Source organism: Anoplopoma fimbria, chromosome 7 (assembly GCF_027596085.1).
Source record: "Anoplopoma fimbria isolate UVic2021 breed Golden Eagle Sablefish chromosome 7, Afim_UVic_2022, whole genome shotgun sequence".
In the NCBI taxonomy this organism is placed as follows: domain Eukaryota; kingdom Metazoa; phylum Chordata; class Actinopteri; order Perciformes; family Anoplopomatidae; genus Anoplopoma; species Anoplopoma fimbria.
In genome coordinates, this window is record NC_072455.1 from 2,902,662 (window position 1) to 2,927,107 (window position 24,446).

The window sequence follows — 24,446 nt, forward strand, 5'->3', positions numbered from 1 at the left end:
TTATTAAACTGTTTTCCCCTGGAAACACTCAGCTAATATTTTCCAAAAACCCTCCCTCTCTCTCTCTCTCTGCCTTCATTCCCTTCCTTGTTCGCTCCGAGCCTCGGGGCCAAATGGGGTCCGCTCCATATTGTCTTCATTAAAGCCGACGAGCATCGACCTGGTTTGGAAACATGGTGTGTGTTTGTGTGTGTGGAGGAGGAGGAGGAGGAGGAGGAGGCTGCAGACTCCTAAACCACATTCTTTAAATTCCCTGTAAACAAGGGAAAGAGAGAGAAATGAGAGGGGTGAGGAGAGGGGTACATGGGTGAACACACACATATAAGGACACAAACACACACCACAAACACACACACACATACAGAAACATGGAGGAGGATGGAAAAAGGGGGTCAAACTCATCACGTTAAATTGGATGCAAAACGATGTTAAATGCACATTTTATACACCGCGAAAAAACAAACCAAAGATGGAAGCAGAAACACACACACTTATTTTTATAAACACACACACACACACAAAACATGCAAAACAACATCTGGCCGAGGTAGTCACCACCGAGGGAACACAACACAAGCATTCAAAAAGAGAATCGATATGGAAATTACAACACTGCAAGTTCATTTGCATCAGGACACAGATTTGGTTTCAGTATAAGTCACACACACACACACACACACACACACACACACACACACACACACACACACACACACACACACACACACACACACACACACACACACACACACACACACACACACACACACACACACACACACACACAGGGTATTTACACAATAGCTGCATTATAAAGTGTAGTCGCCCGTTTACTTTATACGTTGCAGTGCAAACAATGCCGTTTTGTTCGTCCATTGTTATGTTAAATTGCCTGATTGAGAAAAGTAAACATGTTGCACACACACACACACACACACACACACACACACACATGCACACACACACACACACACACACACACACAGGCACAGACACGTTGGGAGGGTGAGTAATTGCCCTGACGCAGTGAGGGAGGATGTCCTGTTTGTTGTCCATTGTGGAGCTGTCAGAGGAGTCCTGTCATGTTCTTGCTGCAGTGACAGCAGCAGCTTTAATGGAGAGAACAAACTGAACCGTCTTAAACGCTCCCGTGTGTTTTTCCTCCGTCTCTCTTTCTGTGTTTGTGTCTGTGTTTGACTCCACTGGTTGGTTTAATAAAAAAATAAAAAAACACCCAGAAAATACGTTAAAGTGTACAGAGCGTGGTCGTGTTTACTGACCGAGGCTGTTTGTGTTTGTTCAGACCGACGGACTCAGAATAGATTCCAACAAGGTCACATGACGTCTTTCTTTCTAACGTTTACCCCACAAGTAACTTTCCACAGTGGTGCCTTTTTTACCTTCAGCAGTCTGTACAATTTGCATTCCTACAACTACGACCATTTAGAGCACCAGAAATCATAAATTGAGTCTATTTAACTACCATTTTTGTATTTATTTAGTAGCTTTTTGTAGTATTTTTGCTAGCAATTGGTGTAAAGGTGTGACTCAGTTATCCAACAGCTATCCTTCCTTGACTGTATCTTATCTTCATGTGACCCTAAACTGTACTTTCTTCTGCAATAAAAAACAGTGAACCCTTTAATTTATTCCTTTTTGTTGAGACTGTCAGAGGTGTTAAATCAGTTTTCTGTCTTTCTCTGACCACATTATATAATAAAGCTGCAACTGTAGTCAAGTTTACGTCGAATCGGTTGCAACCAATGTAAAATTTCTCCATGGTAACCAACTAAAAACAAAGACTCTGAGGGGGCTTTTATTATTTATTTATTCATATTTCTTTAATCTTTTGTCAGTTTTTTTTCTTGAACATATTTATTTATATTTGTGTATATATTTTAGTTTTTTTTATATTTGAGATATTTGTTACTTTTGGTTATTGTATCTTTAATAATAAAATAAAATACCTTTGGATCAGGAAAACTGTATTAGAACAGAGGAAGAGTGTTCACAAATCGCAACAGAAGAAAGACGGCTAACAGGAGATTTGCTTAAATACATAATTGATAATCTAAACTTTTCATTGGCTTAATTGTTATTTAGAACAATATTTTCTTCCATCTCTTTCTCCCCGTCTTTCTGATTACGTTTAAGATGTTTGTCAGATCATTAGACGTCAACATCAGCTTTGTAAAAACATTTTTTTTATATATTATAGACGTGAAATGTGAAAAAGTTGCAGATTCTCTCTTTTTTTTTTGCCCCATCAGTTCTCTCTCCATCCATCTTGCTCTCCAGATGTCGACAGTAAATTCTGGTAAAGTGACGAGCGTCCACGGGGGCCTCTGATATTTACTACCTGCAAACGTTAATCCATCACAGCATCTGTGGGTGGGATTTATACCGCGCGTGTGTGTGTGTGTGTGTGTGTGTGTGTGTTGTGTGTGTGTGTGTGTGTTGTGTTCTCCGTGGTGTTAGGAACATGTCTTGGATGTATTTCTTCATGTGAATGTGTAATATTTTATTTTGTGCGCGTGTGTTCTCGGAAGAGAATTAACGAGTAACAGGATGTAACGATGCCACAATATTTCCCCTGCGGACACACACACACACACACACACACACACACACACACACACACACACACACACACACACACACACACACACACACACACACACACACACACACACACACACACACACACACACACACACACACAACACAGATGAAGCTGAACACACACACACACACACAAGCAGTCCCCGGGGAAATCACGCTACCGGTCTCGTAAACACAGCGTTGTGAACGCACACGGTCGGACAGCTGCTGCCGCTCCTGACAATCACCTAATAAAAAATAAAAAAAATCACATTTTAATTGACATGCCCGCTTAACAGGCCTCGGTGTGAGCGCACGGGAGCGAAACACTAGAAAAACACATGAAGCCTGATATTGTAACGCCTGTCACACTGTTTATTACTTGTTTTTGTTTAGATTGGGGTGATGATAAAAGTTAACATGTTTCAGAGGTTTGTGAGAGAAACATGTTGGTTTGGATTATTTCTGAAACATTAACTGACTTGGTAGTAAAAGGCTGTTTGATGACTGTTTTTTTAGAAACGTTAGCATTGTGGCTCTAGGAGCGCTAATGTCCATCCAACACTTTGGTCCCAGGGAAATAATCATTAATGTTGGATTGATTGCTATTAAATTGGTTGCAGCTTAGAATGTGAATTTTAGTTTCATCAAGTCCCATCTTTATCCATAAAGAACATAGTGTATTTGTTGAGTTTGCAAAGTAACTAGTGACTAGTGCACTTTTCAAAACAGAGGTAAGAAAGTGCTATAAAGAAAAAAGAGAAAGTAAAAGAGAAGAATGAAAGAGACGGAGAAATGAAGGATGCTAACGTTAGCATTCAGCTCAAAGTACAGTGGAGGCTGATGATGTAGAGTCTGATAAGTTGAATGCTAACGTGAGTATGCTAACGTACCAATGTTATACTTGACTTGTTTCCTTTACAAGGCTTGTAAAAAGGCAATAAAGTAGTCCATAAATATGAGATATGAGTTTACAGATGATTCTAAAGTCCCTCCTCAGCATTGTGGAGGTTGGTTTATGGCTTTTTCTCTGGTTACACTCGTTGTCTTTTATAAATTCTTCACACTTCATTTCGTTTGGACGCCCTCTGGCATTTCAGAGAATAATGAAACAAACAGCTCAACAGTTTATAAAACAATATAAACGGATTTTTGCATACTTGGAGCTCAAGCGCGAATATAAACAAAGCAAATTCATCACTCCCAAGAGCGGCGCTTTAAAAGGTCTATTAAATTTGAATTGTCCTAAATTGGCCCTTATATACAAGTGTTCATTTTGTTTACGATTAATTTTCATCAGCAACATTTTATCACTGACAAAAGCAAGACGATTAAAATACAAACTCATTTATAATGACTTAAACTATGACAAATTTCTACACTTTCTACACCAGTCTGCAATCTACTGTAGAAAATAAGATACATTTGAAAAATTGCTAAAGATAGATTAGATATCACATTGGAATCATTTTCATTTCCTGCCTTGCTAGTGGTAAAGGTCTTATGTGAAATGGAGTTTATCCATGGAAAGATTGTATGCCTGTCTTCATTTTCTTATAAAACGGCAAAAATAATGTGCAGTGAGCTCATATTGTGCACGATGCATGTGCACATTGTTAGCAAAACATATGGGTTTGGGACAAAAAGAAAAAAGAAAAAGGGAAAAGGATTTTGGAGATTACCACTTTAAAGATCTTTACAGCGGGTTCGTGCCGGCAGACAGAACAAAACACAAAGTCACACTGGGCAGTTTCTCAGGGAAACCAGTGTTTATAAGCAGCACGGCACGTCCAGACCAGAGAAACACTTATCCACCCCGATGATGTCATGTGTGTGTGTGTGTGTGTGTGTGTGTGTGTGTGTGTGTGTGTGTGTGTGTGTGTGTGTGTGTGTGTGTGTGTGTTTGCCTGTGGAACAGCGTATTCTTATTCTGTGGTTGTGCGTGTGAATTAGCTGACATGTGGGTCTTTCTTTAAATCAGAGACAGAGACAATATTTAGAATTATAACGCTCTCGTTTCTTGGTGGCTTTTGGTGTCTGCTTGTTGTGTGGTGACATAACAAAAAAAGAAAAAGAAAAGAAAAAAATTGTTTCTGAGTTGACGAGAGCAGAAGTATGGTAGAAGAGACGGAGAGACATGAAAGAAAAAGAACGAGAGAGGACATAAAACAGATGTGACAGGTTGGAAAAAGAAATATACTGTGAGGAATAAAAGATGTTGAATCGATGCATCTTTGCAATGACTATAAATTCAGTAAATGTACACACTTCAGGCTGAATCAGCTCCGACTGAGCAGAAGGCAGGACAGAGGAACGAGCGATCTGACAGACGGGTTTTCCCTTCATCTTTGGAGCTCGTCTGCCTTTCATTTCTTCCTCCCTTTTATTCTCTCCATCCCCCCCATAATAAAAGCTGTATGACCGCGAACTAGCCAGACTTTCAGCTCCTTTCTGGTTGTGATGATTTAATAGGAAGCCAACGCACCGACTGCATTACGGCAAATAAACTCCTGTTCCTCTGATTGGATGTGACCTCAGAGGCTTTAAAGCTGTTTGGATAAACCGCCACAACATCAAAATGAGTGTTTTTTGGCATCTGCCACAGTGAGATAACCTGTTTTTGAATTTATGTTTTTTTTTTTGGTTGCTAATTGATACCATGTCTTCTCGAATGTGAATAACATTTGAGAACACTTTTTTCCCCCTGTGTGTTTTGGCTTTCCGTTCTCACTGAGCAGAAGTTTTCCGCTGGAAAAAATAAGTATTTCTTGACGTTTGGACGGTTAAAGAATGAGCTATATAAAATAATGCTGTCATCAGCCTTTCGTGGCTAACTTTCTGTCATCTGCAACCTTCTCTGACTGTGATCACGAATATTTGTTTCAGTGTAGTGGACATGTTTGATAATGTTGAACCAAATGCTTTTTAGAGCAGCTGGTCAACATAAGGAAAGGAGGGAAAGTTATTAATGATTAAGACCAAGTAAGTGACTGATACACGAGGTCTATAAACGGGCTTAAACTAAATGTATTATTGTGTTTATAGAAAGCACACAGTTAGTTCATTTCCTTTATGTGCTGAATAAAACTAAGACATTTTTTCTTTGCAGTTTTTTTTGCAGACTTTTTACAGTAACTACAGAAGCAGGTGTTGCTGATAAAAAGTTGCTGAGTCACAATTCCATGGAAGATAAAAAAGAAAGCTGACAGGGAGACCTTAAATCAAAGCCTTAAATTGTGGATAAATGGAGCTAAAAGCAACTTTGTCAAGAAACGGCTAGTTTATATAGAAGTTAACGATGGCTGCGTGCATTTATTTTTTCATCTAGAGATCACAAGTTTATCATTTTGTTATCTTGAGTTAATAAAGCTGGTTTTAATGCGACAACAGGTTGATTTACGTCAGTTCTCGAGACACAAAAGGCTGATTTCTTGAGATCATGGGATGATTTATCACACGACAATGCCTCTTGTTTTCTGGAGATTATATAAAAAATGATGGAGTACTTAAAAAAATGTATGTTTGGTTTATTTGATCACACCTGATTTCAGCTTTCAAGATCACAATATTCAGGAAGGATTCATGACTGAACCTTGAGTCTGGTTGATTGATCAATAACGGGTATTCCTTGATGTGACATTTTCATCTTAAATCAGCTCATATCTATATATGGTGGTATGGCGATCCTGATCTCTGATAAAAATCCGTAATAAGAGGAAACAACCTTATCTTTTCTCGTGATAAAAAGTTGATTATCTTCTTGTCTCCAGATGATGAAATAATGAACTTGTGATCTCATGATGAAAACATTTTGACAGCTTTTCAAAAGGAGATTGAATCTGGAACAATACGAGAAATAAATCTGTCACATTTCAACATAAAACAATGTGTTTTGACCTGATTTTCGTCCATATTTAAGATCTTATCGCCACAGTGTTGTGTCTTTTAATCAGTCACACATTTAACACTTCCACACATCGGATCTTAAACTCTTACGAGACACCGAAACGTTCAAATTCGGCGGCTCCACGCAGCGTGACGTTCTCTAAGTGAACCCGACTCGTAGACGCACTCTCCTCGCTCCTTCCCTGACCTCGCCCTCCTTACAATAATCCTCCCGCCGCTCAACTTTTCGCCTGCATTTCACCCCGTCTGAGGAATCTCTCGTGGACCGCTGTGGGCTGTCAGCGCCGAGACCAAAAAAAAGGGCTTAACCACACGGATTCATATACACAAAAACACACGCACATATATAGAAAGAGAAGGACGTGAATAAAAGGGTAAAACACCACATGGATGAGGCGTCTGATTGAGGTTGAGGGGGGAAAAAGAGCAGCCGTGAATTCACACAAAAGGATGTTAAGAGTCACGGGGAGTGAAAAACAAAATAGAAGAAGAACAAGTCATACTTTCATCCCACACAGAGAAGTATAGAAACAAGAACAGACACATGAAACCACACAGAAAAAGAGCCACGCAGAGAGCCAGGGTTCATGGAACACACGCAGAGACAAACACACACACACTTTAGGTGAGCCAGGGTTCATGGAAACACACACACACACACACACACACACACACACACACACACACACACACACACACACACACACACACACACACACACACACACACACACACACACACACACACACACACACACACACACACCTGTTTACCCTCCACTCCCACACAAACAGACACACCTGTGCCTCCAGACACACACATTACACACCTTTGATGGTGCTGATGACCTGGTCCAGGTGTTTGGTGTCGTTGCGGTCTGGTCGACAGCTCGGGCTGATCTCCAGCGAGTAGTCAGGTCCGTATTCTGTGAAAAACTAGACATCACATCACACAGCGGTCATCATTATGACAACTTCTGGATTTATGGATATTTAAAATGGTCTCCTTCCTTTTTTATTCGCGGCTCGACTTTCATCCCACACATCTGCAGCCGAGAACCAAAAAACACTCTCTCCTCTTTGTCTCACTTTTTCCTTTTTCTTTTTTTAAAGAATGCAGCTGTTTTCCTGGAACATTTTAGGCTCTGTTTGGACTTTTAAGAGTTGGACTGGTGCTGAATATTTTCACATGCTTTCAGAGAAATATCTGATGCTGTGAACTGTTTTGAATTACTGAAGAATACTACATTTTTGGGTGAATTTGATAGATTTGTTCCCTGGTATTGTGGATTATATAAATCCATTTTAAGTAACAGAAGTATTAAAGTATATTTAAACATATTTTCCCAAGGGTTTAATCGGGAAAACTGTTTTGAAATTGGTCCAGTGTTGAGTGAGAGCGCTGCAGAAGACAGCAGCTAAATGTGCTGAAATGTTATTGCTGGAGGCAACTCCTCACTTGTCAATGCACGTCCAATAAAAGTGTCCTTTCTTTCCGTTGACAGGCTCAGATTGTTATTGTAAGTGACTGACAACATTATGGAAAGAACCCTCCTGAGAAATAAAACTTTTTCCTCACCTTTCACTTGATCCGGTCTGTTTGTTTTTGTGTCATATGACTTCAAGTCGAAACGTGAGTGAGAGTTGTATTGAGGAGTTTGTTATGTTTGAGGACGGGAAATGTAGATTATAGTTATCTAAAATATCTTTAATGTCATGGCTGAATATTAAGCACATTTCTACAACGAGGATTAGGCCGCGAGATTTCAGAACGAGACTTCTCCGAGTGAACAAACTGACCGGATCAAGTGAAAGGTAAAGAAAAAAGTTTGAATTATCTATAGGGTTCTTTCTGTATTGTTGTCAGACACTTATAATGTGAATCTGTGCCTGTTGGTGGTAAAAACAAACACTTTTAGTGGACGTACATTGACGGTGAGGTGGTGCCCCGAGCGAGAACATTTCAGCCTTTTTAGCGGCTGACGTCTGCAGCCTTCTCCTTCAATACTGGACCAGTTTAAAAAGTTTTGTCACTTGGGAAACACAGTTACCAGGTTGCTAAATACAGAAGTAACCTTTGAAAGAAGTAGTAATATAGTTTTCTCCCCTTCTTGACATCGGCATAATGTTTTTATTTTTCATGTTAGCATTATAATAATCGTGGAAATGTCGTTAGTTTTGCAGGTATTTGGTCATTTGGACATTCAGTATGATGGCAGTTTATGCTGTCGGACACATGAACGTCTTTCCCAAATGTCACGATGATTACATTACATTACATTACAGTCATTTAGCGACTTACAATCAGTAGTATGTTACATATCATTCACCCATTCACACACTGATGACAGGCTACCATCAAGGTGCCACCATCAGACTCTAACTAACATTCATCATCCAGTCCACACCGATGGCAAGCCTTCAGGAGCAACTTGGGGTTAAGTGTCTTGCCCAAGGACACATCGACTGCCGAAGCCGGGTATCGAACCACCGACCCTCTGATTGGAGAACTACCTTGCTCTCCACTACGCCCAGATGATCCGTCCGATAGCTGTCAAGATAACTCGCTCAAAACCACCAAATGCGAACCTCATGGTGGCGTGAGAGGAAAAGTCAAGGCTTCACCAAAGTCGTTGGGATTCATCCGTTAAATTTCACGGCTGAGGTATTTCAGTTTGGATCAAAAAGCGGCGAAAAAACCCAACCGGCATAAACATGGTGTTTCTACACAACACATCAGAGCTCTCAGACGGACACATGTTCCTCATATTTTTCTGACGTCTGGTGTGTGCTTGTCTAAGAGTTGCGTTAACACAAACAAACGTATGAGACAGTCTGGTCTGGTTCATGTACAGGAATAAAATGAGAAGCAGAACACAGAAGAGAAACCACAAATCAGTCAAAAACTTCCACTGGACAGCCTGGGCCTCACCTAAAAAAAAAAAAAAAAAAGAGGCCTGAGATGATTTCAGCACATACCAAAGGCTCCTGGCATTTAACGCAGTCGGACCGATTCCATGAAACAGAACCAGCCAATATTTATACATAAAAATGAAAAAAAAAACAGGTGGGTTCAAGCAGAAGTTAAAACCAGAGCATGTCGGTTTGAAAGAAAAAAAAACATATTTCCAGGGGATTGGTTCGGGCCCGTGCCTCAGTGCCATGAGAGCAAAACAAACTCGGAGGCCAGGTCCGACCACAAGTGCGTCAGTCCACTCGCTAGCGGCTGTTTCAAAAGCCTTGGACTCTTGAGCGCTCAGCAGAAAGCGAGCAAAAAGACCCGTATTCCTCCAAAGAAACTACAACTATATATAAAAAGTGTGTCTCTAAAATAGAGTTTGGAATCATCTGTTCTGAAATTATAGGCAAAAGATCCAAAGACGAAAAACAAAATGTGACACTGCTCCTTTAAGTTGGTGATTCTGCAAACATCCCATAATGATTTCTTCACTAATACCTCGGACGTTATTTTTTAAGATGGTGAATATCTCGTTTTGGATCGAAACCCTTTAGTGGATTAGATGGATGTCATCAGAGAAGACTTCAGAACACACACACACACACACACACACACACACACACACACACACACACACACACACACACACACACACACACACACACACACACACACACACACACACACACACAGAGCCGAGCCAATATGCAGTAGGAGTATACTTTAGTGTACTTGAAAGACAAAGACAACTCTGTCTTTGTTTAATAGCCGTGTGTGTGTAGCTGTGTGTGTGTGTGTGTGTGTGTGTAGTGTGTGTGTGTGTGTGTGTGTGTGTGAGTGAGTCAGAGAGAGGGAATGCATGCTAGTGTGTGTGTGTGTGTGTGTGTGTGTAGATGAAGGTAAGAGTGTGTGTGTTTGTGTGAGAAAGTCCACTGATATTTGCTAGCGTGAGTACATGCCTACAAGCAAATATCCATGGTGTCTTTAAGTGTGTGTGTGTGTGTGTGTGTGTGTGTGTGTGTGTGTGTGTGTGTGTGTGTGTGTGTCTGTTTCCAATTAGCTCCGATGAGTTTCTGTGTCTTACCTCCGGTCTCGGCGGAGCTCAACATGAGAGTAGTTACTTAACACACACACATGCACGCCCGCAATGTATTTCCCATGAACCCAGTGCTCTGTCTCCTGCTGTCCGGCAACACACACACATATACACACACTCACACACACACACACACACACTCACACACTAACAAATCACACACAGTCTCCTGTTGCTTGCTTGTTTGGCTTGGATGACCATGGGGAGATCGAGAGAGAGAGAGGTGCCGACAATCCTCAGATATTTCTATAATATTCGTTTAATATTCTGAATACTTTTTAGACTAAATGAACCAAAAAATACAACTTAGTGGGCAATCCAATGACGACAAAGGTCAAAGGTCAAGGTCAAGAGACAGAAAATACACCAGCTGAATGGCTCCAGTGAGAGATTAATAGTGGGAAGGTTAAATTCTGGTTAAAGGCCTTCTAATACTGGTTTAAGACGGTCTAATACTGGTTTAAGACAGTCTAATACTGGTTTAAGACAATTTAATACTGGTTTAAGACAGTCAAATACTGGTTTAAGGCAGTCAAATACTGGTTTAAGGCAATTATATATTGACAAATTGACGCTGAAGTTATTTTAAGGCAACCAAAAATGAAAAAGAACATACATGGACCGAAAACTAAGTCTGACAACTCCCACACTGGACAACGCTGTCGTAGAGGCCCGTCAATCACAAGGTAGCCCCGCCCCTAAAGCATCCCCTGCTTTATGGTCTGTTTGACTCTAAATGGAGCATCATTTACTAAATGAACATCATGCTGTATTGAAGAAGACTTGAAACTAGAGATTGAGACCATAAACTCATGTTTACAATGTTTACTGAGGGAATAAATCAAGAGAGAAGTAGAGTCATTTTCTCATAGACTTCTATACAACCAGAGGAGTCGCCCCCTGGTGGACAGCAGAGAGAATGCAGCCTGGTGTCGAGCGTTTGTAGTTCTTTCTTGCCTACAACTACGTCACCGTCCCGTTAAAATGACACCGCTGGATGCAGCAAGAACTCCATACTTTGCAGCTGCAAACGCAACTTTTCTTGATCAATATAACATGCCTTAATTTATTGGACATCCACATAAAAAAAGATGTGGAATTTTCCTTTAAATAATAGCAGAAGAAGCATCAGTACTAGTTAAAGCAGCAGTGGCAATATAGCTGTCATAGTACTTTTATGGCTAAATGTAGTAACAGAAAGTTGTGATTGTAGTTGGAGCAGTGAAAGTACTTGAATAGTGTAATTAACTACATAGCAATACTATTTTGCAGTAGTATTTATAATATGTCTATCCATACTTGTTGAGTACATGTGTATTTATTATTGTGTTCGTATGAATGTTCTGTCTGAGCCCATCTGTTGACAGCAGTGTGTGTGTGTGTGTGTGTGTGTGTGTGTGTGTGTGTGTGTGTGTGTGTGTGTGTTTGTTATCACAGCGACCAGCAGGATCTCCAGCTACGAAGGATGCTGAGCGACACAGCGGAGGGGAAAACGTCTCAGAATAAAAACAAATGGACTCTGTCTGCTATCGAGTTGCTATCTAATAAATGTTTTCAACAAGGAAAGAAAAGCGGCGCGATGCCCGAAACACAGTCACATAACACACGTACACCCTCCTCCCTCTTTATCTGGACTCTCTCCCATCCTCCTCTACCTCTTCGTCAATACGTCTTTTATAGATTCGTCTGTCAGTTTTCCTTTTAAGGCAACAAATGCTGTGTTTTCTTTTGGGGGTAAAATCAGGAAAGTTAAAAGAAAAACCTGGGAGATGAGATTCAAGCCAAAAATGAGCCGGTAAACAAGTTTTACAACCAAGATGGGTTCACTGTTTAACTGTTGAAACTTTGAATAATGTCCATTTTAGCATTTTATGGTTTTATGAATCATGCAAAGAACCTGTGAGTCTGATTAATCTGGAAGGAGTCTTCTGCTCCGTTCAACATGCTTTACATTTTAAGAACGTTACTGATAAAGAAAACTTGGCAGCAAAAGACAGTTGATCAATATTTGGCCTTGATATCACACGGTAGAGGACAGCTTGGAGAAACAGAGAGGATTAGTCACACAATTACACAGACAAACTAACAGATCCAGTAGACCAGACCCTGTTCTGAGAGGTAAAACCACTGTTTTTGTCAATGGAGTCTGTGGCTTTGAGACAAGGATAAATAACAGCTGTTCACCGTCAGAGAAAGCTGTATGACAGAAAGGTAAAGAGGTGAAAATGTTTTAAATATATTGTTCAATTAAACTGATATTGATTTTTAACCACACAACAAAAAAAACATATCTTTAATGTTTTTGTCTGTGATAAATTAAACAGTTTTCTTGCTGATATACAGTCTGAAGATTTGGTCAACATGTTGATAATAAATAAAAAGGAACTTTGTGTATATGTAGTTATTTTTACCGATACATTTTGCATGAAGCTCAACAACAACGTATGTAGATGCAGAACAATATAAAAAAAAAAATCATGAAATCTATCTCAAAATTTGAAATGCATTCAAATCTATGAACCTACAGTAGAAAATACACTTTATGTAAAACTGTGATCCATGTACACTGTTACAGTTGCACAATGGTTTGTGTGTAAAAGTAATGCAAAGTATGTTCTCAGTTATAAAATACAAAAATGAAGGAATTCAACTGGAAAAAAGCTCAAAAAAAGTCAAATATTATAAATACAGGGCCACTGGGTTTATAAAAACATCTAACCCTAGGAAAATATAAATGAAGATAACATCGTGAATAAGGATCCCACCTTCTAGGATCAAGCCTTTCCATGAACTTGAAACACAAACAGACGACAACTGCAACAAAGACGGGACAATCTAGAAAGGAAACGAGACAGGAAACGAACTCCTTCAGCTCTTTGTTGGTACAAACCAACAAACACTTTCTCCGCCATCGTTCAGTCAAATGATCTACGGGAGCGAGACGCTTGATTAATGAAGATTAGTTTAAGGAGAATTATCAGCTTTTTCACAGCTCATATTTCAATGTCATTTTGTAAAAAGACAAATTCCCCTCGGTCTCAACACACACACACACACACACACACACACTCCGACGGTGACGTTTCCGGTGATTGACTCTGGGAGCCGACACATCCATGACGGCAGCGAGGGGCGGGACAGGAAGTGGCTGCAGACAGGAAAAGAGGAAGTAGGAAGTAAAAGAGGCAGAGACGTCCTCCCTTCCTGTGTGGCTTCGGAGACGGACACACAGTCGTATTTACTTTGTTTTCTCTCGCTGGAAGGGAACTAAACTCAGACGCTGGCCGTTGACCAGTTTGTTCCCAGCAGTTCTTGTAATATCTATTTACTAGGAACAGGGGCGGAGCCTTTCACAGATGGCTCTATGTATAACCCTTTATGTTATCTAACTTTTTGAAAGAGTTCAAGGTGGAAGCTTTCTAAAAAGAAAAAAAAGAGTTGTCCTATGGGAACAAGCTAGTAAGTTAGCGTCTTTATTTCTAAAACTGTCCAAAATCGCCGAGGTCATTTTCTCTGCATCGCTAATTACGTCACTGCTGTCACACAATTGAAAAGGTTTCAGATCAAAGGCGGCTCGGTGACCATCCATAATAAAAAACAACATCCTTTTTTGTCATAAATACATATTGTAAGCTTTGATTGTTGAGTTTCCTCTCATCCAAATGCTCTAAAGGGAATTTAAGTTCCCCTCAGTAAACAGTGATGCTGCTTATATGTCTAGGGATTTTATTTTGAAAGGTAAAGTGGGAGGAGTAAAGCGGTATGCTATGCATGTCTTGGGGTAATAAGCTTATTTTTTCTCAATTTAATGAATAAATAAAAAGTTTTTCGTTGTGTATTTGTGTTTCTGATTCTCTGCTCATATTAAATACACTATATGGGATGTAAAGCAAAAAAGACAAAAGAGACAGAAAGAGGACGTTTGAGACGAGGACATCTCACTCCAGAACTTCTAAAGCACCGAAAGCAGAACAGGTAACCTAGTTTTGAACCGGTGTACAAGTAGAACCAGGTTTTGGTGGGTATTTTCTAGTATTGAGTACATCTTGACAGCCGTGTAGTACACAGAAAAACTGTGCGAACAGCTGCTATGATATTTAATTTAAAGTTCAAAGTCACAGCATGTGGACATCAAACGTTACAAATAAATATCCTTGGAGAAGTAAAAACAACAAGTAAGTACATGTATGAATTAGGTTATAAAAACAATCCCCATGGCCGTCTAATCAGAGACTTTCGCCGACCTTTGACCTCCGCGGCTATCCTTAGCGAGCCCTCCGATTCACACGCAGATTTGCTCCACCACTGTCACACAATGGGGGGTCAATCCGGATCAGCTAACCGCTATCGGACAATACAAGTCAACAGGGAGGGTTAATGACTTTTGGACCCGACGGCCGGAGTCCTGGTTCAAACTACAAAAGGCCCTTTTACTGCTGTTTTGATAAGATATTGGAGTATAATAAGTGTGATAGAAGCCGGGTCATTGTGTGGGTTATCTGCGGTGTAATATTTTGTCTGGTAATCAGAGAATATTGCAGCACTATTGTTGATGTGACTGGCCGACTGTGACTGATGTTTGTGTTTCTTAGACTTCTATTTTTAACCGTTCAGTCCAGTGGGTTGAGCAGCACGGACTGAAAACTCTGAGAAGTAAAAGATAAAGTTGATTTCATTAAAAATAAACCCGTTCAAAGAAATATGTAAATCAAAATTAAACCAACATACAAATGTTTGGATTCAGTGAGATTTGAGCAGAAAAAACAAACTAAAGTGAATGTTTTTGGATGCTTGAAACTAGAGAAAGCATAATTTATCAGTTCAGTTCAGTTTTGGACATGTGTCAGTTAAGGACACATTTAATTTTATTACACTGTATTAAACCAGTATTAGACTGCCTTAATCCAGTATTAAATGGCCTTTAACCAGTAATAGATTGCCGTAAACCAGTATGAGATGGCCTTAAACCAATATTAAACTGTATTAAACCAGTATTAACTGTCTTAAACCAGTATCAGATGGCCTTAAACCAATATTTAAATGTCTTAAACCAGTATTAACTGTCTTAAACCAGTATGAAATGGCCTTAAACCAGTATCAGACTGCCTTAAACCAATATTAAACTGTATTAAACCAGTATTAGACTGCCTTAAACCAGTATTAAACTGCCTTAAACCAATATTAAACTGCCTTAAACCAGTATTAAACTGCCTTAAACCAATATTAAACTGTCTTGAACCAGTATTGACTATTTTCCACTTCTCATAAACAATCTATAGCAGCAGCACAGTGGAAACATACAAGCATTTATTTAACTTCTACTTGGTGTGACTTCCTAAAGGAAAGTTTCCCGTTTCAGTTTCAGTTATTTCCTCCTCATTGGTCTCAATTTATCATGCAATGAAACACAAAAAAAAATGCTATAAAACAGACCAGTACATTATCTGACTGTAATGAATGTGTGCATTCATGTGGTTTAGTCTACAGTAGAGCAGAAGGGTGGAGACACACGCACACACACACACACACACACACGCACACACACACACACACACAGAGAAAAGGGTACAAAGGTAGTTTTTGTTCCCTGTGTCGCTGGAACTTCAGCTTTGCTTGGTCATCATGGATAAATGCCCCTCTTATCGAGCACAACGGGCACAGACTGGGCCACTCACACGAACACACACACACACACACACACACACACACACACACACACACACACACACACACACACACACACACACACACACACACACACACACACACACACACACACACACACACACACACACCTGTATTAGGTTGGGTGGTGCTTCAACTTCAGTAAAAAAAATGACCTTCAAAATAGATTATACATAGTTCGGGGAAAGTTATTAGGGTGTTTGTTTCTTATATGAAAATATGTGTGTGTGTGTGTGTGTGTGTGTGTGTGTGTGTGTGTGTGTGTCTTTCATCGTCTGTGGCAGCTGCCCCACACTGATAGTTGCTTTGTTTTCAGTGAGTGCCTCTTAATGAGGTCAAAGGCTATTTAGGGCCATTGGACGCTGACAAGGAGAAACAAGAGGTACCTTCATCACGGACAGAACACACACACACACACACACACACACACACACACACACACACACACACACACACACACACACACACACACACACACACACACACACACACACACACACACACACACACACACACACACACACACACACACACACACACACACACAGCTATTCATTACATTTGACCAAGACAAGGTCCAAAAAAGCAGTGGCTGGAGAAAGAGACTCTTTGTGTGTGTGTGGGAGAGAGAATATATGGGAGCAAGAAAGGCAGATGGGTCCACTGATATTTGGACGGGTCTATTTTTTGATTTGCCAGTTAGCATAATGAAAACATTCGTAGTCACACAGGTCCCTTCTATTAAATCACCGGGATGTTTTCCTCCCCTGCGAACGTAAATCCAAGAAGTGCTTCCACTCACTTCTCAGTAGCTTCATTTGTTTACATCCCCACTGTGACCCGATTACGGCGAAAAAACAGATTAAGTTCCACTTTGAGTGTTAATGGTTCACAGAAAACGGATTTTCACAACAACCAGCGCTCTGCTCTGCATGTTGTGTTTATAATCCCGTTGCTGCTGGTTTACAGGAAACGTCTTAATAACATTATGGAACAAGAAAAAATTGAATTAATGCATTTATTTGGTTTATTGGTTGAAACACATTCAGATTTTCAGAAGGACTAAGTTTGCTTTGTTTGTTTTTGATATTGATCAAAAGTCCAACGTTGTTTTTTAATACTTAAATCAACATACTGAAGACTTGACGCATGCATTGTACTATCATTTATTTATTTTGTTACAACATTCTGCACTTTAACATGCACTTTACGTATTAATTCACTCTTTCTCCCTACTGCAACCCAAACTTAGACCTGCAAACAACCCAACTCAGCAGGTAAGTGATGTGTGTATATTGTGGATAATATGGAATATCAAGTCTGTCCCTATCGGCGTACATTAAGGTTAACTACATGACTGAAAGCCGTGACAATGAGTGTTGTCCCTATTGCCCAGCTTTCGGTTCTGCCGAGTGAAGCCAATGCTGAAGTGTCTTAAAGCTGCATTCTCTCTACTGTCCATCAGGGGGCGACTCCTCTGGTTGTATAGAAGTCTATGAGAAAATGACTCTACTTCTCTCTTGATTTATTCCCTCAGTAAACATTGTAAACATGAGTTTATGGTCTCAATCTCTAGTTTCAAGTCTTCTTCAATACAGCATGATGTTCATTTAGTAAATGATGCTCCATGTAGAGTCAAACAGACCATAAAGCAGGGGATGCTTTAGGGCGGGGCTACATGTGATCGACAGGCCTTTGTTGCGGTTTCAGCTCTGTACCAGGAACAGCAAGTTCTGCATTTTATATTTTATTCCAACCATCTCTAAACTAAGTACAAAACAACAAAGAGTACTAATGTTAGTCCCAATTTAAAGGGAAGTAACTCATACTTCTTTAATGTATAGACAACGTTGTACCGTAACTTAATTAAATGTCTATTTCTCCTTTTAATAATGATATAAAAGTTCCCCTTAATGCTAAATAAGACGGAGAGAGAAGAGCCTGTGTTAGATGAGGCAGACAGAGAGGAACTGTCAACACTAGTACCCTTCTCTCACACTCACCACACACACACACACACACACACACACACACACACACACACACACACACACAGTCTGAGTCACCTGCAGACAAACCCCTTTATTGAGAAGCAGGCGGCCATCTTTGATTAGATGGAGTGACTCAGCAGACAGTGAACACAAGGGGGTGTGTTTGTGTGTTTTTTTCTCTTTTTATGTGTGTGTGTGTGTGTGTGTCGGCCCGTGATTCTGTGTGACAGTACAATGAATGAGCGCGTTTGTGTTCGTGTGGGAATATGTGAATGTGCGTGACTGCGGCCGTAAGAGAGAGCGAGTGTGGTCGTACCTCGTGGTCCGGTATCTCGGAGGAGAGAGTCTTTCCGAGCACTGCCGCCGTCAGGTAGGTCCAACAACGGGCCGTGTTAGCCAGGTTATAGCCTCCTGGTGAGGAAGAGGGATAAACAAAGAGATATATAAAGGAAAGCGTTATTATGTGGTCACTTGGAGCGTTTATGTCAGATGCTAATGAGATCCAAACTTGATAAAGTTCATCTGACTACAGCTAACTTCCTTTAAACTTGTTAAAAGTCAGGAAAAAAGTACAATTTAACTGTGTGGAACAGCTTTATTACAATAAATATAGTTAATTAGAAGGATAAATAAACAGGAAGTCAAGATAAAGAAAGGAGATAGGACAAACAAGGGGAGATAAATAAGGGTTATGACATTTAGCAGGCTTTGTGTCAACGACTCGCCACAACAAACTGGAAGATAACATGACAAAATCTCTCTCTCTAAGACAAAGACGACAATCAGAAAGAGAAGAGGAGTGAAGGGCGAAGAGGATGGACTCGAGTGAAATCAAGAGAATGACAAGCACCAAGAAAAGAGAGGAGGATATAACTGAGAGAAAGTATGTAGGACAGAGGGAGGGAGAGAAAGGAAGAGAGGTGGGATTGTAGTTGAGTAAAATGGCTTCATTGTGTCGTATAAGTAGTAGCTATCATCTGGCCAAGGGGCTGAGGGGTCTGGAACAGAGCATGGTGTGTGCATGTGTGTGTGTGTGTGTAATTGTACACAAATGAGTGAATCACTGAGATTCAAAGCAAACATAAACACACACAAGGGATATATGTCATTATCCACCTTTCATTAGAAGTACTCTAATAACCTAAGTACAGGCTCATATAAGGAAACACACACAAACACACATAATTCACACATGCATGCGCACCAACACATGACATACACTCATGGAGAAAACACAACACCAGGCAGAATAATAAACACACAGCACCAGCGTACCTCCTCCCAGCAGCAGTGTAGGTAGCTGCCACTCCAAGACATGCTGCAGACACTTGCCCACCCCCACTGGGGTCATGTTGAAGGAGCACATGGGGTCACCCGCCATAGTGTCAGCACCCAGCTGCATGACCATCGCCTCCGGGTTGAACTGTGCTCGCACTTCCTGCATCACGCTGCAAAAACATCACAGAAGTAAACATGTCGTTACCCACCGATGATGCAGGCTGGGCCAATCAGCAGCCAGGGTGGAACACTAGACTAAAGTCAGTTCCACCAATCAGAAATGGTGGAAAGTCACCAGTCAATCAAAGTCAGTTCCAATAAACACTAGTCAATTCCAGTTTTAACCAATCAAAGGGTGGAACACTAGAAAGTCAGTTCCATCAATCACAAAGGGTGGAGTTTAAAGTCAGTTCCACCAATCAGAAATGGTTTAAGGCTAGTTTAGAGTCCGTTCCACCAATCAGAAATGGTTTAAGGCTAGTCTAAAGTCAGTTCCACCAATCACAAGGGTGGAAAAACTGTCTAAAATCTATTCCTCCAATCAGAAAGGGTGGAACACTAGTCTAAAGTCAGTTCCACCAATCAGAAATGGTGGAAAACCAATCTAAAGTCAGTTTCACCAATCAGAAAGGGTGGAACACTAGTCTAAAGTCAGTTGCACCAATGACAAAGGGTGGAACACCAGTCTAAAGTCAGTTTCACCAATCAGAAAGGGTGGAACACTAGTCTAAAGTCAGTTCCACCAATCAGAAATGGTGGAAAACCAATCTAAAGTCAGTTTCACCAATCAGAAAGGGTGGAACACTAGTCTAACGTCAATTTAACCAATCACAAAGGGTGGAACACCAGTCTAAAGTAAGTTCCACCAATCACAAAGGGTGGAACACCAGTCTAAAGTCAGTTCCACCAATCACAAAGGGTGGAAAATTAGACTAAAGTGAGTTCCACCAATCAGAAATGTTTTTTCAGTTTTGCATTTGAGTGCTCAGCCTAGGAGAAACTCCTGTTGTAGAGTTGGGAGGAATCCCCCGCTGAAGTGTCCTTGATAAAACGCTAAAACAGCATTAGCTCCAAGGCACTGCTCTATGGATGACCAGGATCTTTGACCTTGGGGCCGGGCTGTGGTCAGTAGAGGGAAGGGAAAATAAAATTTCTCCTTGGGGATCCTCGAGTAAAACAAGCCTAAAAAGTTCCATGTGAGCAACAAAAGTTTGCCCAATACTTTACTCTATGTGTGTGTGTGTGTGTGTGTGTGTGTGTGTGTGTACCTTGTAAAAATCTGGTAGTATCTGTCATCCTTGATGCCGTCCTCCAGCGGTACATTCACGGCGTACCAACGGCCTTTACCCAGCCCCGTGTCACTCAGGTCACCCGTACCTAAACATACACACTTAACTTACCGTAAACTGCCTCACAATATAGGTTATCATATTAAAATATATATTGTAAATATATCTGCAAGGACAGACCTGGGAAGAATCCAGGGGAGAACTTGTGCAGAGAGACGGTCATGACTTTGGATGTGAAGCTGAAGGCGTCTTCTACACCTGAAGAGAGAGAAGGTGAAAAATATGTGATGCCTGGGTGCTTTAAGAGGGTGGTGCACCTCCACTTAATAATGCTGTAGGGATCGAGAGGTTCAAGGTAAATGAATGTTCAGCCTGATAACGAATATGATTTCTGATTAAACCACGTCTGCGAGCCAGAAGCAAAACTCTGAACATGATACAGTTTGAGTTCTACTCGTTGTTTCGTTGCGTACCGTCTCCGTGGTGAAGGTCAACGTCCACATAGAGGACTCTCTCGTACTTCTCCCTCAGTTTGAGGATTCCCAACACAGCGTCGTTCACGTAACAGAAACCTGATGCCTCATCCCTGCGAGACAGAGAGGGGGAAATAAAAAAAGTAAGATTTGAAAGTTTGACCTTTCCCTGGAGCGCCCCCATCAGGCCCATCAGTACAACTGTCTTCTGTCTATCTTCTGTCTCTACAGGTGGACTCACTTCTTTGCATGGTGCCATCCTCCTGCCCAGTTGATGGCCACTTCACACTTTTGGTCCACTAGACACTGGGCTGCTGTCAGTGTAGCGCCCCCTACTGCTGCGGCATAGTCGTATATCCCCTCCACCACCGGACAGTCATAACCTGGAGGGAGAAAAATCTATTAAATTACAATTTTGACTTACTAGAGACCACAATGCCATTTACAATGATATGAAAAATCCCTAAAATACATTTGAGTGTTTCTTAAAAACTGCGCATGAACATAATTTAACATTTTAGCCTTAGATTGACGTTTCTTTCTGCACAGGCAGCGCTTCTAAAGGCTAAATCGTGTCCTCATAAAAGAGGTTAAATGAAACGGATGGGCTGTAAATAAAAGACAAAGGAGGAAATAATAGAAAAAGACAGAAAGGAGGGAGATGAATGGCCTTGATCGGAGCGAAACAACAAGGTGTGACGTAAAAATGAACTAAAGAGGTGAAGGAGAGAGAAAACGTCTCAATGCAGGAAAAGGTGGAGCAGCTTGCTTTTGTAACGAGACGGAAGGATGAACCTGGGAGAGGTGTGCGGAACACAAAAGGAGGAAGCGGAGGAGGGATGAGTCGAGGACACGAAGACGAGCACTGATGGATGAAGGGGGAGCGAAAGGAGGGAACCAGTCAAGGAAACGAAAACAGGGAGGGTTGAACTTGAGGATGGGTCCAAAGTTAGAAATGTAAACTTCGGTGAAGGACGGTTGCGAGGAAGCTCATCCAAGAACAACAAATCATGGTGGGATCTTTTGATGGTGTCCCACCCGATTGAGGTTCAGCTCAGATGAGGAGGGTGTTTTTTATGTATTTCTATCTCAACCAAAGTATGCAAACAATCTCAAAAGAACAGTAAAGTTGCCAGGCAGATAATACTTTAATTTGGAGCACTGCAAAAGAAAAGTTCAACAATTCAAAACCTTGAAACTGTACCGTGCACTCTGGTTTGACTTTGTGTTATAGTGCCCTCTGCTGCCGATAAAACAGACCTGCATGAAAACTTGTTTCCACTTTAATCCCTCTGTTTTGAATAACGCTGTAATGAACTCCAGCTAGACATAAAAATCTGTCGTAAAATCTGTCTGTAGTGAATAAGGAAGGTCAACCGCCACTATGAGACAATAAAAGTGTCCATGAATGTTCTCTTGTGAGCTGTGAGTTAAAATAAAAATTGCTACTGTTCTCCTACGATATTAAATACACATCTAAGAAAGTGGGTTTGAGATTCATACATGAAGCAGCATTGCAGATTGTTTTTAACAGATTCCAATAACATATGTAAAATACATTATTTTGGCCGGTAAAAGTTAGTCTTTGCTTTTCTCACCCAGGCCGTAGTCGACCGACTGGGGGTCGTCGTTGTCTCCGTCCTGGCTGATCTTGTGAAGATGCTCCAGGTAGGAGTCTGTGTGGAACTTGGCCATGTCCTCTATGGTGGCCACTTGAGGTTTAATGGTGCTGGAGAGAAACGGGAGGAAAAGGACAATAGAATACTGTGTATGAATAAAAACAACAGTGACCTGCAGACGACTACAGATGCTTCATGAGAGACAAATGTAGTTTCTTTCAGATCAGAAACAACAAAGTGTGCAGCCTAAAGCTACAGAAAATATTGGCAGCACATAACAGCAATAAAAGAAAATGCCAACTGCACAGAAAATGCTCAATCAACTGAATAAATTCTGCACTCATACACAGTACTTGGAGTGGAACTTGAGAGGCATTAGATATGGAGGAAAAAATACCACAATCCTCCTCTGTTACTACACATTTAAATATGGAATTATGTGGTAAACAAACAAATGCTCAACAAACCAGAATATGTTTTATATTTTAGATTCTTCAAAGTAGTTGAATGAGAAGGTGTGTCCAAACTTTTGACTGCTACTGTAGATATATATATATATATATATATATATATATATAAAATATATATATTATATATATATATAAATATATATATACATAATATATATATTATAATATATATATTATATATAAATATATTATATATAAATATATATATATAATATAATATATATATAAATATATATATATATATATATATAATATATATAATATATATAATATATATATATATATATATAAATATAATATATATATATAAAGCATAATAAATATATATATAAATATAATATAATATATATACAAAAATCTGACTAACTTTAAAACACTTAAAGTAATTTATCAGCTTCCACTCTGTTCTAAAGAAAAGGGGGACATATATAAAGGTGACTCACCTCACGTGTTTCAGGAGTCCGTAGGCTTCTATCAGTGAGTGCACCATACTCGCCTGGAAAACAACACAAATTAATAATAAAACACGTTGTGCACAGTGTTGACAGCTGATACTGAACGTTAAATCCAACTCACCCGGTTTGGAACTTTAGATAAACTGTCGCAAGTCTCGATGTACTCCGGGCTGTGGACGTACGCCACCTTCCGGTCCCCGCAGCCGTCGCCATCACGGTCTCCTGTGTGACTCATTTATGGCGTATTAAAATATAAAAATGATTTAATGGAGAGCGGGGGATTAATAAACTAATTTTACAATAAAGAGATGCGAGCGGCGTCGTCTTCTTGAGGGTGGTGTTACACCGTCAACATTCCCCCCACCCCGGTAACTTCGGTTCCCATTTGGTGTTCACCTCACAACATTCCCCCCCCGGTGAACTCAGTTCCCTTTCGGTGTTCACCTCCCAACTAGACGTTAAAAGGAAGATGACAATGTTATAATATGTCACATATATTACATTAACTATAATATATTTTATTGTTATATTTTATTGTTTCAAACACGGACATTTCGACGGTTTTTTGGTAACGGAGAGCGGCGTCCAAACGGTCCTAACGGTCACGAATCCGGGGACGTTTTTC

At 40.4% G+C, this 24,446-nt stretch overlaps 1 protein-coding gene across 1 annotated transcript; it reads right to left on the reverse strand.

The window, feature by feature from the left end:
- On the reverse strand, positions 1-24,192 carry hdac8 (histone deacetylase 8). The gene is made up of 11 exons (XM_054601384.1): positions 23,943-24,192; positions 23,810-23,862; positions 22,876-23,006; positions 21,519-21,660; positions 21,278-21,390; positions 20,985-21,062; positions 20,784-20,892; positions 19,513-19,685; positions 18,554-18,648; positions 7,337-7,442; positions 1-253 (listed from the first exon to the last, which is right to left on the reverse strand). Exons 1-11 carry the CDS (start codon positions 24,054-24,056, stop codon positions 231-233), a joined length of 1,137 nt encoding a protein of 378 aa, XP_054457359.1. The 5' UTR covers positions 24,057-24,192; the 3' UTR covers positions 1-230.
- Between the last annotated feature and the right edge of the window lie 254 nt (positions 24,193-24,446).

Excerpts from the sequence above, each read along its gene's own strand:
- hdac8 (XM_054601384.1), bottom strand. The coding sequence starts at position 24,056 with ATGAGTCACACAGGAGACCGTGATGGCGACGGCTGCGGGGACCGGAAG. Across the intron at positions 21,391-21,518 it reads GGATGGCACCATGCAAAGAA|GGATGAGGCATCAGGTTTCT; the intron begins GTGAGTCCACCT and ends TCTGTCTCGCAG. Across the intron at positions 19,686-20,783 it reads TACTACCAGATTTTTACAAG|CGTGATGCAGGAAGTGCGAG; the intron begins GTACACACACAC and ends ATGTTTTTGCAG.